General features: G+C 40.0%; 1 protein-coding gene and 1 long non-coding RNA gene across 2 annotated transcripts in view; both read left to right on the forward strand.

Annotated features, from left to right (window-relative positions):
- The window catches only part of LOC133519680 (uncharacterized), a 75,670-nt gene that overhangs the window by 32,794 nt on the left and 26,827 nt on the right, over window positions 1-16,049 (forward strand). The window lies entirely within an intron of this gene.
- On the forward strand, window positions 7,016-8,850 carry LOC133519448 (uncharacterized). The gene is made up of 2 exons (XM_061853454.1): window positions 7,016-7,494; window positions 7,760-8,850. Exons 1-2 carry the CDS (start codon window positions 7,216-7,218, stop codon window positions 7,910-7,912), a joined length of 432 nt encoding a protein of 143 aa, XP_061709438.1. The 5' UTR covers window positions 7,016-7,215; the 3' UTR covers window positions 7,913-8,850.

A 16,049-nucleotide genomic window follows, 5' to 3' on the forward strand; every position in this document is an offset into this window, starting at 1 on the left:
CCACTCAGCAGAAAACAAACGACTTGAATATTGTTTTCTTGACTCTCTAACTAAGTACAGTATGCCATCTGCAGAGTTTTTGAGCAACATGGTGTAGGTAGTAACCTAGCAACTAACTACACTGTTAGTTGTGGACGTATTATGATTTTCTCTGTCCTACATGAAAGTTTAGAGTATTATGTTAAGTAGGTGATATGTGATATTCTATTGTAAAGCAGTTGCTGAGCTCCATGTATTTGATATTCTTATTTTGATACGTTTCAATTACAAGTTTGCTGTCTTGCCATTGGCACGACCGATGTCAGCCAAAATGCATTTGCTTAGTCGCGAAATTGGATTTCTTTTGTTTACAATTTCTTGCCAATCGTGGAAATCTCTTGTTGATGACGATCTGATTCGTAGGATTGTCGTAAGTATATAACACAGATTTCCACTTTATTAGTATTTAGATTCATGTATGTTTCGGTTTTTAGTCCACGATATCGACAACGAATAAGAAAACATCGAATTGGATGATATGGTCATGACGCATGACGCAGAAGTGCATTCATTTCAATGTACCCTGTAATATCACGATGTGTACGAATTCAAATGATCCAATAAAACCGATTTAAATACTCGAGGGGGAGTTAACGAGGAATTACTACCGGTTTAAGTTGGTAAACAATCTAATTGACGCAGACGGTGAACTTCAATTGCTATTGACGGCCGCAGGGACAGAGTACGCGGGAAGAAGTAGTATATTACTGACCCTTCAAGTGTGAAAGTTGTATTGGCTACGAACAGGTTACTGCTGAGTGGCCGAGATTCGTACTGCCGAACAATCTGTATTAGGAGTACGTAGCTCAGACCCGAATGACGGCAATAAACTCAATGACTTGTGTTGTGATGGGAGTATTCATTTAAACAACAGAACCTACCCGCATAGCCAACGTTCCAATCGTTAACGCTCTGTAGCGTAGCGTAGTCATCTCTTTCTATCACTCCATATTAACATGGCGAGGAAATTAAAAGCTATGAGGAAGCTATGATTAATTTACTATAAATTCAAAAGTTGTACGTGGCATCCCCGACTCCTGGGCCAGTAAAAACTACAGCCCATCTACTCCACCTAAAATTGTTCGAAGGTCTACTACTCTTTCTACTCTGGCGTAGACTAGCTGTAATAAATACCTATTTGCCGCTCTGGAACCGCTTTTCAACATGCTGTGTTGTCTATTCATACACCGAAATGGCTGTGCTTTAGCGTTGTTGTCGTGACTCCACGGCACGCTGCTCTGATTCCATAGATTAGGCGTTAGTGTTTGTAGTTTCTGGTTATCTCTTAACTTATTACGTTCGTGTTCATTTACTAACGTCAGAGCTAAATTATTTTGTGAAAACTCTGTCGTTTATCACTGTCGTTGCCATTGTAGTTTTAATGGTTAAACATACTTAGTACTTGAGTCATGTCATATAGTAGCCATTCAATTTCATTTAGAGATGTGCACGTTGCAGGAAGTTTCTCGAGGTTGGAAAAGTTTTCAGAAAATTCTGAAATTACATTCTAGAAAATTCTTTGAAATTTTCGAATCCTGCTTGGTTGAAGTTTCTCAAATTTGAGAGCTGTCAGTAGTTTTATTATAGTATAAAGGCACACATTTTAAAAAAAAGCCGCGTAATTTTTCAAAGTGTAGGTCAGAGATCACATACGAATCTTCTTCCAGCACATTAGGTACCTACTTGCGGTCGTCACGTGGCTTAAAATAGGTTTACCTCACCTTTTGTTATAATACAGAAACAATAATTTAGTGTAAGGAACAGAAAATTAATTTCGTACACTTAGCTTGCCAATGTTTTTGTTAAAATTACGTAATTCATTTGCATACTGTTAATATTCTGCTGTGATTTTCACTGGGTGACCATAAATTCAAATAATGAGCGGAAGGCGGCTCGTTTTTCTGTCCTTTTTGCACCGGAACTTAACTATATTATTGTATAGGTATTTATTATGTCCAAGGGTCTTGCGTAATTTTACTGTAGGGACTGTATATATATATATATATATATATATATATATATATATATATATATATATATATTAAGAGGGAAGAGAAGGGAAGAACAGCTTTGCGATCGAAATATCGTTTTTTTTCTATGAAATTCCATTTCGGGGGAAAACGTTTTCCACTTACTAAATTTTAACAAATCACTTTGTTTTTTATATCGATCGCTTCAGCATAATGTTTTCTAGGTTTATATGTTTCGCTTTTTTTATAATATATTTTTTGTTTTTGTTTTGCAAATTTTGAAAAAATTAAACCCTATAAACCTAGTTTTTCATTGTGTCAATAACATACCAAAAAATCATGAAAAATGGAAAATGCGTGGTACTGGTATACTTCCCTCTTAATGTAAAAAACTTTGATGATAACTTTAAAGAACGGAAAAGACATGAGTAGAAGTGCTGTGTATGACTTTTTTCAGAGTTTCCTAGCTTAACTTAGCGTGGTCGCATTGCAATTCCTTTTTATAGTATACTTTTAATTAATATTAAATTACTTTGACACACTCTGTTCCACTAAATTATTCTACAGCATGATTAAACGTGATCAAACCATGTAAGTACTGAAATTCATTTATCAATTCTTTTTTGTTCGGCTTCTTATGTAAATCTAGAGCTCGCCGAAGGCTGTGGATTATGCAAATGTATATATTATACTCAGGAAACCTGTGGGGACTGAACGCAGAACAAATTGCAGGCATGATCCATTTGAAGTTGCCCGCGCCCGTAGTGCAGGTTGAACCAGTTCAGATAAATGTCTAATGGCTGAGTTTACCGACGGTACAAATTATAATAGTTGAACGCTGTCATTAAATCCAATTAGAAAAAGAGTAGGTTTACACTACACAACGCTTGTTGGCTTGCTGCCATGGATGATGAAAGTATGTCGCAATGCTGCAACCCTTCTTTTCCCCTTAGCGTTTAATGTTAATGACGCAATAGCGATTCGCGAATGACTGATTTCTATAGTAGAGTGATGCAATAAATTCTAAGGGGTATTCTTATTCATTGTCTGGATCGTGAGTGCTATTGATTGTTAACAAGAAGTAAACCCACATAAGTTCTGCGTTACAGAGTTTTTTTATTCAAATATACTAAAATCGCTCGTCTATACATACATGTACCTACCTGTGACACCAAAATTGCACTATTGGCTCGTTAATACCGGGTTGGTAACACGACAACTAGGAAAAATACACGTGAATGAACCTAAGGCAATTGAACCCACTGGCGGCGCTCCAAAGTCTCTAGCGATAGGATCCTAGTGGGAAAAAATTTTCTTTGTTCACTTGTCTTTTTTTCTTGTAATTTCCATCAATCATCATTGGCCACGCACGCAATTTAGTCGAGCTTTCTGAAATGTGTATTTAGAAGTTAAATAAATGTGCTAAATGCTCTTGGCCGGAGTCTTCTAAAGTAAGTGTATAACATTTAGACGATATAACGCAACAACATCGAGTTAATAGAAGTGCAAAGAACAGGAGTTAGGATACGGTATAATGGTACGGCCAATAATAAATAATAATAACAATAAATAAATAAAAATTACAGTAGTGTCGATGTCTGTACAAGTACAAAGAGAAAGGCTATGATAATTTTGGCTCTTAATACAATATTCTGTTACATCATGTTACTACTACGTTTCATGCTCGATTTATGATTTCGCTGTTGATTGTTCAACCGTAAAAAGGTTTGATGACTCAGCTTTAGATTGAGTAAATAGTTCGCGCTTATTATACACCGTAGCAGTTTGTAGAGTTTTCATTGGTTGATATTGAAATGGTTCATTGTAATCCGAAATATGCAAAATCAGGCCCTTTACTATCTTATACCTTTAAACGAGCAATTCTTGTATATATATATGTATATGTTACTGTAAAAGCCCGAAGTACGGTAAAACCTAGGATATACCGGTAAGACCTAGGTTTTACCGATGCCGATCGGTAAAAGCCCGAAATGTGAAATAATTATTGTTCACTTCGGGCTTTTACCGACATGGATTTGGTAAATCCTAGGTCTTACCACGTCGACCGGTAAAGATTGAATCATCCACTAGTTCTTGACATTATTAGATGAAAATCTTGTATCAGTGTAAGGGGCGTTACATGTAGCGCCATTTAGAGTGATGCTTCGTATTGTTTCGGCTATTTTACTAGTCATATAGACGGTCTCTCGGTTTTGCTGAAGGTGAGAGTGAACTCTACTCACTGCAAATTCGAACGCCGTGAGTAGGGATGTAGAAGTCCTGAGAGCAGAGTAATGTACAGTGTGTCACATACTCTTTGTAAGCAATATGCCCAGTTGGTGGGAATTTTCGGGCTGTAGCTAGCCGCTGTAATGGGTAACAGAAACGCATTCCGTGTGTGCTTCGTTTTTCAGATGACTAGGGTGCACTGCATAATGCAGAGATTATCATATCGCGAACGATTGGCATCTTGACTAGGTACCAAGGTTTAGGTATAGTTTACAGTAAAAACAAATTAGGTATCTATTTATAGTTCTCGCCTGTTGAAGCGACTATGGCTGGGTAATCAAATGACACCTAGATGCTTTCAATTAAATCATTTTATTTTAAGTAAAAAACCTTTTGCCAAGCGTGAGTCATGGTAGTGGTTCGTAAGGGAGAGAAATAAGCCTGTCTGGTTCCGTTGTATGTTGGTACTCCGCTGTCATGCTAGTTGGTCGCGGTCGCGGTTTTAAGCGCCGTGGACAGCTGATGTGGATGCGAAAGGAGGCCTCTGCGTCCCTAGGAATCTAACCGCGCCGCTAAAGGGTTATTTGAACCGGAATCTTACAGCTCTATTCTGTGAGAATGCTGTCGACCGAAAGTGTGATTTTGTGTCTTAAGCAAGCTGTCAGGTACTACAAGGACAGGAACACGCCGATCTATACGTGCTTTCTGGACTTGTCAAAGGCGTTTGACCTGGTTGTGTACGACAAGCTATAGTACAAGCTTACAAAAACGGGAGATTCGATTGAATATGTCGCGTTGCTTAAACATTGGTACAACAGCCAGGTCAACCGAGTGAGATGGGCGGGAGAGGAGTCTGACGAGTACAAACTACAATGTGGACCGAGACAGGGAGGGCTAACATCCCTTCTCCTTTTCAAAGTCTACGTAAACGAGTTGATCGAGGCACTCAGCAGGGCCACCATGTCGGTTGCCATACAGGTGATGAGTGTTTTAACAATATAAGTTACGCTGACGACATGGCGTTGCTGGGGCCTTCGGCTGACGCGGTACGACAGCTCATCAATATTTGTGAGGAATACGCCGGGCAGTATGATCTAAAATACAACACGGCCCAAAGTCAGCTTGTCATATTCAAAGCTCGTAAGTATAACCCGTCTACGGAGCCGAGGATCATGTTGTGTGGCGTACCTCTAAAAGTTGTAGATCGCTTTAAGTATCTGGGGCATATGCTTACAACTGAATTGAATGACGATCTGGATCTGGATAGGGAGAAAAGAGCGACGGCAGTGAGAGGCAATATGCTTGCCCGCAGGTTCGCACGGTGTAATACATCAGTTAAATTGACGCTCTTTAGAGCTTACTGTCAGACTTTCTACACGTGCAGCTTGTGGGTGAAATTTACACAACGAGCTTATATCGCATTGTGCGTTCAATATAATAACATCTTGAGTATTCTGTTGCTGCTGCCGAAGCACTGCAGCGCATCCAGCATGTTCGCTGAGGCGCGAGTAGATGACTTTTTTGCCATCAGGCGGAAAATAATCGCCTCCATGCTGAGACGGATGCGCGGCAGCAGCAACAGTCTACTCAAGGTGTTGGCCGAGCACCTCAACTGCTCCGTTATAAAGTTTTGGGTGGAGGTGGCAATTGGAAGAGCGAAATAGAGTATGGCAACCTGCGCCCCTATTTTCCACACATCTTAGTGTTTGGTTATAAGTTCTTGTTTTTATTTTTCTCTTAGAACCTAATTAGCAAAGTTTTAAGTTTATACTATTATGTTTATACTATACTATTACCGGTTTCGTTATGGATCAGTGATCTGAAATAAACGGTTTTTTTTTTATAATTTATACCCAGGGTACGAGGCGAAACTTAAATACGTCCTTTTTTACATATTAAAGGTTGTGCTAAAATATTTACTTTTATACCTAACATTTTATTCTGTAAGAAAAGGAGACACTTGACCTGTCCGACGCGTCGCGTGTGATGTCACGGCGCGAAGCTCATGAACGCGACCGCACAGTACTGGACCCTAAAGGCAGCAGTGCATTAGCGCCAGAGTACTCTGAACGTACCGCGCGGTCAAAACTGCTAACGTTGTTGCTACGCTGAGACTACTCTCTCGATTGTACAGTCGCGCCTAGTATAACCTAATCTTACTTTGATTAGAATAACGTGCATCGTTACACTGTATATTGCTGTCCCGCTCCCACTGATAATATTTAACACTCGTATTTCATAAAAATAGTCATAGTGCTGACTGTTAATGTTCTGGTTTTGCTGTAGGTTTAGTTACAATTTTTCAACAACAAGCAACAGGGAGAACACCCCCCGGCTGTGGAATATATGGTATGACTGGGCCATAAGGGGGGGCCCAGCTTCCCTGCATGATCACCATCTGCTATGCTGACGACACATCTTAGTGTGGCGACACCATGGTGGCTGTGTGGGGAAGGCACATGGAAGATAACTTTTTCAGAGCGGCGGTAGCGGCAGAGATGTCAGTGGGTCGCATCGAACGCCTAGGATTGAATGTGTCCCTCCTGAAGACTGAAGCAATTGTCTTCGGGGGACCTGGAAGGGCGGTACCTGAGGACTTAACTATAGCTGTTGCAGGTGAGAGGGTTCCGGTCAATTCACACATGAAGTACCTGGGTCTTATTCTTGACCGGAGGTGGAATTTTGAACAGTATTTCCTCAGGTTAGCACCCCGAATCGTGGGTGCTGCCTCAGCCCTTAGCTGGCTATTACCAAACGTGGGTAAACCCCTTGTCGGCGCCTGTACGTGGGCGTTGTTCGGAGCATGGCCTTATACGGGGCATGAATTTGGGCAGACAGGCTCTTGGCTAAAGCCAAGCCTCTCCTAAGGCGTCCGCTGAGGGTGGTGGCCTTGCGCATAATAAAGGCATACCATACGGTGTATTTCGCGGTGGCATGAGCCCTGGCAGGCACTCCACCCTGGGAGCTGGAAGCTAATATGATAGCTGGAAATTACCGTATGAGACCAGAGGCCAGAGCGCGTGGAGAACGCCTCGACCCAGAGGAGGCGAAGAGAGAGCAACGACAGGCTGTCAAGAGACTGAGGGACCGCTGGAAGAGCGACCTGGAGGATTCCTCCTATGGAGCCCGCAGTATAGGGGCTCTCCCCCCGTCATTCAACCAGTGGCTCGATAGAGAACACGGGGTGCCCAGCTACAGATTGACACAGGAAACAACCGGACACGGTTGCTTCGGTCATTACCTGCATGAAATTAAGGTACGCCAAAACATGGTGATGGCAGCGGAAATCACGAGGGGACCTCTCGCTGCACGACGTCGTGTCGGCCACGTTGCGCAGCAAGAGGGCATGGAAGGAAGTTAAAGCCTTTTGCGAAACCGTGATTTCCCAAAAGGAAGCAGCGGAGCGGTTGCGCGAAGATAGTGCAGATGCGCTACCGCTCCGGCGTAGGCGGAGAGGGAGGGCCTCCTCCCTAGGTAGGCAATATATCCTAGCCATCAGCTAGTTGTTCCCCCTCGTAGAGCCAGTGGATTGGGGGCCCACACGGAACGGCTCTGCACGTGTGGGACGAGAGCCAAGCGTCCTGGTGCTCTCCCTCAGTGACGCGGGTGTGCAACACAGGTTGGTCGGGCTGCCGAGGGGCGTCGCGGATAGAATGCCGCAAGCGATCCCATGACGCTCCCTAACGGCAAAGAGGATGACACCGCAGGGGATGTTAGTGGGTATTCTCCTCCCCTTCCTCTGGCCATCAGAGGGAGTAACGGGGGGAGCGAGTCCCACATACCACCCCCCCAATGGGCTTCCCCAGCCCGGGGTGAGATGCGTAAATGCATTTACCCCTGCGTCAAAAAAAAAACCAACTCGCGCCTCAGCGAACATGCCGGACGCGCTGCAGTGCTTCGGCAGCCGCAACAGCATCCTCAAGATTGATTAATTGAAAGCGTCTGGGTGTCATTTGATCGCTTCAACTAGCGAGAACTATTAATAGATACCTAATTTGTTTTTACTGTAAACTATACCTAAACCTTGGTACCTAGTTAAGATGGCAATCGTTCGCAATACGATAATCTGTGCATTCTGCAGTGCACCCTAGTCATCTGGAAAGCAAAGCACATACGGAACGCGTTTGTTACCCATTACAGCGGCTAGCTACAGTCCGAAAATTCCCACCAACTGGGCATATTGCTTACAGAGGGTATGTGACACACTGTACATTACTCTGCTCTCAGGACTTCTTCATCCCTACTCACGGCGTCCGAATTTGCAGTGAGTAGAGTTCACTCTCACCTTCAGCAAAACCGAAAGACCTAGATCTATAGGACTAGTAAAATAGCCGAAACAATACAAAGCATCACTCTAAATGGCGCTACATATAACGCCCCTTACACTGATACAAGATTTTCATCTAATAATGTCGAGAACCAGTGCATGATTCAACCTTTACCGGTCGCCGTGGTAAGACCTAGGATTTACCAAATCCATGTCGGTAAAAGCCCGAAGTGAACAATAATTATTTCACATTTCGGGCTTTTACCGATAGGCATCGGTAAAACCTAGGTCTTACCGGTATATCCTAGGTTTTACCGTACTTCGGGCTTTTACAGTAACATATATATATTTCTGTGATCTCGGAAACGGCTCTAACGATTTCGCTGAAATTTGGTATATGGGGGTTTTTGGGAGTATACAATCGATCTAGATAAGATAGATTAGTCTTATGTTTGGGAAAACGCATTTATTCGAGTTTTCATGCGTTTTTCTTTCGACGCAGAATATGGTCGCTAATTTCGTGTTAGGTACCGGCCACTATCCGTCTGGTCCAGCGGGTTAAGACGTGGACTGCTAAACGAGTGTTACGGGTTCGAATCTCGCCCGGTGACGAACTTTTTTTTTTTATATGTTCAGTATTTTAGTAAAAAAATGTAGTTAAGATTATCACCTATACACCACCATATTACAATAAATAGTTATAACCGAGCAAAGCTCGGTCGCCCAGGTACTTTTTTCTTTAAATGTAAATTTGTGTAACTCATTGAAATGGAATCTACCTATAGCAATTTTTTTTCGTTAACTTTTTTCTTAGTCCGTTATAGTGTTCAACTGCTGGGCAAAGGCCTCGCCCCTTGATCTCCGCAACTCCCGTAGTTGTGTTCTTTCCGGCCAGTTACTGATGAAGGTGTCTAAGTTGTCCCGCCTTCTCCGTCTGGGTCTACCACGTCCGCATTTATTTTGCGGCATCCAATTGGTAGCTATACTAGCCCACATATCCGGATGCATACGTCAGACGTGATCTACCCAGTCCCACTTCCCACTGCCTGAAGGCGGTCTTCTCCCCTTCGTCAGCTATGCGTGTTTTGGAGCGCAGTTTAGTGATGCGTTCCGATCTTGTGACAATTAGAATGCTGCGCTCCATTGCTTGCTTGCTAACCTTCAATTTGGACTTCTGACTCTTGGGAGCAACCACGATTGGGCACCGTAGGTTAGGGAAGGCATATTAATACACATGTCAAGGAGTTTACGCTTAATCGCCCTTCATTAGCTCGTTCATAGACCAGTAGCTCTTCCAGGCATTTTGAACACGGCGCTCAACTTCCTTGTCTTGCCTGTCGCATAAAGAGACTAACTAAAGGTCCAAGTACAAATGTCTGTTCTAGCTTAAGTATTTCGTTAAATGAAGAAGTAAAATCCAAGCCCCATTTTACCCTTTTGCGGGTCTCTTTTGGACTTGTTTCGCAATGACTATCTGCCATTCTATATCATCTAATCAATATCGTTCATATTGTCGTGTTATCAAGCAATTTTCCTGCTCAAATAGTTCGTGATTTCTTTGTTGGTGATACATACTTACATATTATAAAAGTACAATGTGCAACAATAACGTTATGAATCATATGAACTAACTTGCTTTAGTAAGCTATTAAATATGTTCGCTATATAACAGCTACATATTTATATGACCATTGGTAGATCTTACATCGTTGCAATAAAGGTTACAGTCAAGTAATTGTGACATCGAGGTAGCACATGTTTTTGCGATGCCGTAATTGTTTAACGCATTTTAGTTCCGCTAGATAACTTCATTTAATTTCTTCCAATAATATTATCGCTACATCTTTCTTAGTCTTATGCACATTGTAACTCGTGTAACCCAAACGATTCAATGCAATACACATCGTAAGGTTAAGACTTTTTTGACAGCGAAGCGAAGGTCTTCGTTTCAGCTTAGGCAAAAATGATTTCGTATGTCCGGATGCTCTCCTCTACAGGTCGCATTTCTCAATCGAGTCGTGAAATTTTATGAACACACTTGATCGGTTGATTCAGTTTTGGGGGTTCGTGAGATCTACAGCTCACAGAGCTATTAGTTAGTTTAATGTTTTATTTTGATTTGTTTTGCAAGTTAGATTCTACATACTACATTCTCGATTAGATTATATGTAAAAAGAACCTCCCAAGGATCAGTGTTAACGGCGAAGGACCTGACTTAGGTCCCTAAGAGGCGGACCCAAACGTATTAGCCTAATTGTATCAACTATAGTTACTAATGAATAGAATCAGGCGTTACTTTCCGGAAATCCATAGTAATAAAAAAAGTGGTGTCAATCTTATTCAAACGCGTGGTTTTTTTCGCGGATTAGCAAAGTAATATTTTTCGTTTTAACTATAGTTACTGTCAAAAAAATATTTTACTTACAATAGAACTTATTGCTGACTGGAACCTCTACTCTCTGTTCTTTGTACATGCGTCTGATAATTCCTTCTCGAGATCTTTCTATTCAGCCCAAGCTCGATGTACCTTTTTTATAGCCATTTTCTGACTGCGTCATTATTGTCATCAGTTCAGCATAGGTATTATTGCAATGTCATGAAAGTTACAGAACTTTTCCAGTCACTGGGAAGTTGATTAATACTCAAGTAAGTAAAAGTAAGTAATAATTAAGCTAAGTAAAAGCGCCTAAAAAGAAATATTTGAAATATAATAGGCATAAAAAGCGTTTCCCGCCACGTGGAACGAGCTTCTGATGTTAGCTGCCACATGTCAGCTGTTCCGACCAAAATAACGCGCTGCGCAGTTCGCTCGTCGCCATGCCCGCGATATCTCCACTATACACTTATACTTATGTACAGTCAGCCAAGAAAGTGGGTTACCAGTTTTCGACTCTATTTGTCAAGTATTAGAGTCGAAAAGTGGTAAACCACTTTCTTGGCTGACTGTACCTTCTCTATCAAAAGGGTACCTATTTTAGGTAGTGAATAAGCCGTTACTGCCATAAGATTCAATTTGAAATCGGCAAGGAACAATATAATAATAAGGGACGCTCAGTAAAGCGAAGGCCGATCGGTCGCGCTAGAGGTCCTATCGCAAAAACGAAATCGCTCAAATAGGCAAGAGCGATAGAGAGGCAGATAACGAAACTTCGATTTTTGTATTTCGCGGTAGGCCCTTAGGACCCTCATCAGGAATGGTTGGGAGATCGCTGTTAAATCAGTCTTACGCGATCTGTAAGCCGGTAACTTGCAAGAAATTGTGTAGGATCGGGATATAGTGTAAACTCGAATCGGAAGACATGAGTTTGAATCGCTGAGTAAAAATAAACGGATAAATTATTACAATTACATGGCATTGTTTGATCTATCCATCCATTTTACTGATGGAAAATTTGCTAACGAGCTGATAACCGTATATTTAAGTAAGTAATTTTATTTTTTTGCAATTAAATTTAATTAATTATGTGATTTTATTATATTAAAACAGCTTGTATTTAACTGATCACCACTCACCAGATATAGTAAAATATTATAGAACGTCAAAACATCATTTTACCCGCGAAAAATAGTAAATGATCGCCAAAATATTAACCACATTTTAATTAAAAATGTCATTCAAATATTTAACATCTCGTTATACTATTTTCCTACTCCTCTACTGTTATCTGTCATTTATGCATTCATTAACACGAATATAAGAACATACATAAAAGATTTCAAGAAAAGTCTATATTGTCTATTCCTCATAAAAGCTCTTGTGCTTTTATAAGCTATAACGTTACTGCGATTAATGGCTACCAACCTAACAAAACCAAAACGAATACAGTTTTAAACTAAGTGCATTGCTGCCAACTTACAAAATATTCATTTGGTTGCATAGTAAAAATAATTACTTCATAAGTCAGAAACACGCATGTGACACCCGTAATATAGCAACACCCATAGACTACGAAGACCGCTTAGCGTTGCTTGTTAGTCTCCGTAGGCTACGGTGGCCAATATTGAGAAAAAACTGTCCAAAAAATTTATTTAGCAAGTAGCCAGTACCAGGGCCTCATGAGTTACGAGGAGGTGTCGCCGACCGGCCGGCCGCGGCCCGGGGCGGGCCGGGCGCGTAACAAGGTATGCTCGCGCGTCTTGGCTATATACTTTTGCTGTAATTTGTTTACCTAAATTAAGATTTATTTTTGTTGACTCGTAGGAAAAATATTGTATGCAACATTGTATAAGTAGGTCAAAAAATTCTCGTGGCGTATTCCTTTACAATGTTCGCCTACGCCTTCGGCTCCGGCTCACATTGTAACTCACGCCACTCGGCTTTTTTGACCCTTCTTATACAACTGTTGCATAAAATACTATAAACTACTAGATAAATCATTAGTTACCCAAATACAGGTTGTTTATTTAGTCACCTGCAATAATTTACGGGGTGAATATATAGTATATAAATATAATATATACTATATATTCACCCCATTAGTATATAAATTCCTAGTACCTGGGCGACCGAGCTTAGCTCGGTTATAACTATTTATTGTAATATGGTGGTGTATAGGTGATAATGTTAACTACATTTTTTACTAAATTAAACTTGTCTAAAACAATAAAAATTAAAAAAAAATATATATATATATATATATATATATATATATATATATATATATATATAAACTTGAACATATTAAAAAAAAAAAACAAAAGTTAGTCACCGGGCGAGATTCGAACCCGTAACACTCGTTTATCAGTCCGCGTCTTAACCCGCTGGACCAGACGTACAGTGGTCGGCAACACGAAATTAGTGACCATATTCTGCGTCGAAAGAAAAACGCATGAAAACTCGAAAACACGCGTTTTCCCAAACATAAGACTATCGATTGTTTACCCCCAAAAACCCCCATATACCAAATTTCAGCAAAATCGTTAGAGCCGTTTCCGAGATCCCGGAAATATATATATATATATACAAGAATTGCTCGTTTAAAGGTATAAGATATAAAGTTTGACCCTATACTATTGTAAAAATGTCTACTAAGGTCTGAGCTTTTTATGTCTAATTTAATTAACCCACGTTTATGATAGCAGTTCAGTTCTGTAAGGATCTCAGTTCTAACCTAACCTACCCCACTTTTCTCTTAAGGGTCACAGGTTAGACCTAACCTAAGCCATGATGGGGAGGGGCTAGTAAGTTTGGCATCTTTATACTTTATTTGGTAATATGCTTACATTTTATGGCAATCATAGTGGTTTATTTAGGTAAAAATGGCGCCTTAATTTGCTCGCTAAGATTTGGTGATAATTATAATATCTGGGAGACCGAGCCTAAGAGCTTTTCAATGCAATTGAGCAAGTTTAAAAGTGACATCTCAGGTAGATTATGTTTAATGCTAATCGCAATTATATGTATTTAATTAGGTAACTTTTGAGATATATTTGTAATACACACCTGAAATTTCAAAATTTTAAGAAAAAACACCCTATTAAGCACTTAATTATATTATCACCGTCAGCGGAACGGATGAGGAAGGTTTTTCTAAGGTGGAGCTTTGTTTTTTACCAATAATATGATAAAAAAACTGAGAGTGGATCAACTTTTTCCATGTTATTTTGTCCGCGCGTCAGCCATGCAACAATAGGATACTTGCCTGCTAGTCAAACCAGTTTCTTTTTCGAACTGTCAAAATGATTAGCCACTATGTATGTAGGTATATGAACAGAATAAGTGACGTCACGGCCAAGTCATCTTTTTTTCAGTTATGTCCTATTTATTTATTAAATATAAATTTTGTCAAAAAATAACCGCTATATTTTCCTTATAAATTTCTGGTGCTTTATTTCGTGCAAGGTGTATGATAAAAAAAAAATTAAAATACAGGCTACATCCCTATAGTACATTAGCATAGTTTGTTAAGAAATGTTATTTATTGCAGGAGACCGTAAGCATCAACGAGTAACAAGAAGAAGTTGATTCTAACATTAGCATAGGTATCGTTACACGAAAATAACATATCTAATAGCATTACCTATATATTGGGTAAATATTCCACTGATCCACATTGCGTGATAATCATGCCAATTTTTATCATTCGTCTATCTATAAAAATAGCATTAAACTGATTCGAACTTGATTGATTGTTTAGTCTTTGGGCGTTGCTCACATATGACTGATAGACATGAATTTAGTATTATTGAATCTGGATCAGGCATGAGCGGTGTGGGGGAATGATAGTCGAACGGAATAGTCTTATGTATCTTTCAGCAGGAGTAGCAGAGAAAGCGCTATTATTGATTGTCCTTGTCAAAGTCTCTTTTTTTATTCCCCACCGTAAATTTTAGTATGGTTTATGGTGGGCAACACATAACTCGACCAAATTACGTAGGTTATTTTTGGTATGTTGTCAGGAATGTAAAAACGTGTTTTTAATTTTGTCGCAATGCGTATGGGCTTGTGCACAAATCACGCGAGGTTTTTTCGGCTACTTTTTTGACCCGCCCGCCTCCCCTTGGTGATATTTGGTGAGGTTTTTGACTACCCCCCCCCCCCCCCCCCCTCCCCCACATAATCTCACGTGTATTTTATTTTATTTTTTCATTCGACCTAATTTGAAGATAAATAGTATTGTATAGAGTAAATCTTGTTTATACTCGCTATTTTGAAGTGCCAAGTGAAGATTTATGTTTAACGAAACCGAGAAAAAGTATGTGGTAGATATTTTTTCTTAGTTTCGTTCACTATGAAAAAATACACGTGAGGTCATCTTATAAATACTTTGTCTCTAATTGCCAAAAATTTTCAATGATTGATATTTTTGCGTATGAACCATTTTTTTACAATCCAAATATTGTTAACGATGTGCTGATATTCCATGACACGGAAAATGATTATCAGGCCCGATATCGGGACTGACTTCGGCCCCGATATCGGGAAGTGCGGAGGTGATTGGCCCATTTGCGTGCATAACCACAGATAGGACTTGAATTTTGACAACCCCAAATAGCCAAAAGGGATAGTGCCATACATAGGGAAAGGGACAGCTTGGTTCGTCCCTGCATCGCTGTCAAACTTCGGTTTTGTAGAAAGTGTCATATCTGTACGGTAGCACTAATATTTATTCTGTGACATATTCAGGATATGTGGAGGTACCAGCGCTATGTCATTTGTCAATATCGACGATTACTAATTGTATTTTTAAGCCTAATAGCCCACAGAACTTTTTCTTGTTCTTTTATTGTTCACCTTATTATTTTTATAAAACGAAATTATCACCTATAGAATTATTCCCTGTGCAGGCGAGACCGTAGTCAGAACTGGTCAAACTTGTTGTCCGCTTAATTTGTACATTTCATTTCAATACTTACACAATTCAGAATTATAATTTATTCTATTCTATCAAGTTTATTGTTCGTTTCATATACGTTGGCTGCAGTAATAGTGCGTGTATAATAAACACGTCTTAGATTTCTTCAGTGGGAACTTTATTTTATTTGTCTGTAAAGCAATGGGTTCGTTCTTCTCTTTTACTACTGATAGTACAAAAAAAAAACAT

Source organism: Cydia pomonella, chromosome 7, assembly GCF_033807575.1.
Source record: "Cydia pomonella isolate Wapato2018A chromosome 7, ilCydPomo1, whole genome shotgun sequence".
NCBI classification, from domain to species: Eukaryota; Metazoa; Arthropoda; class Insecta; order Lepidoptera; family Tortricidae; genus Cydia; species Cydia pomonella.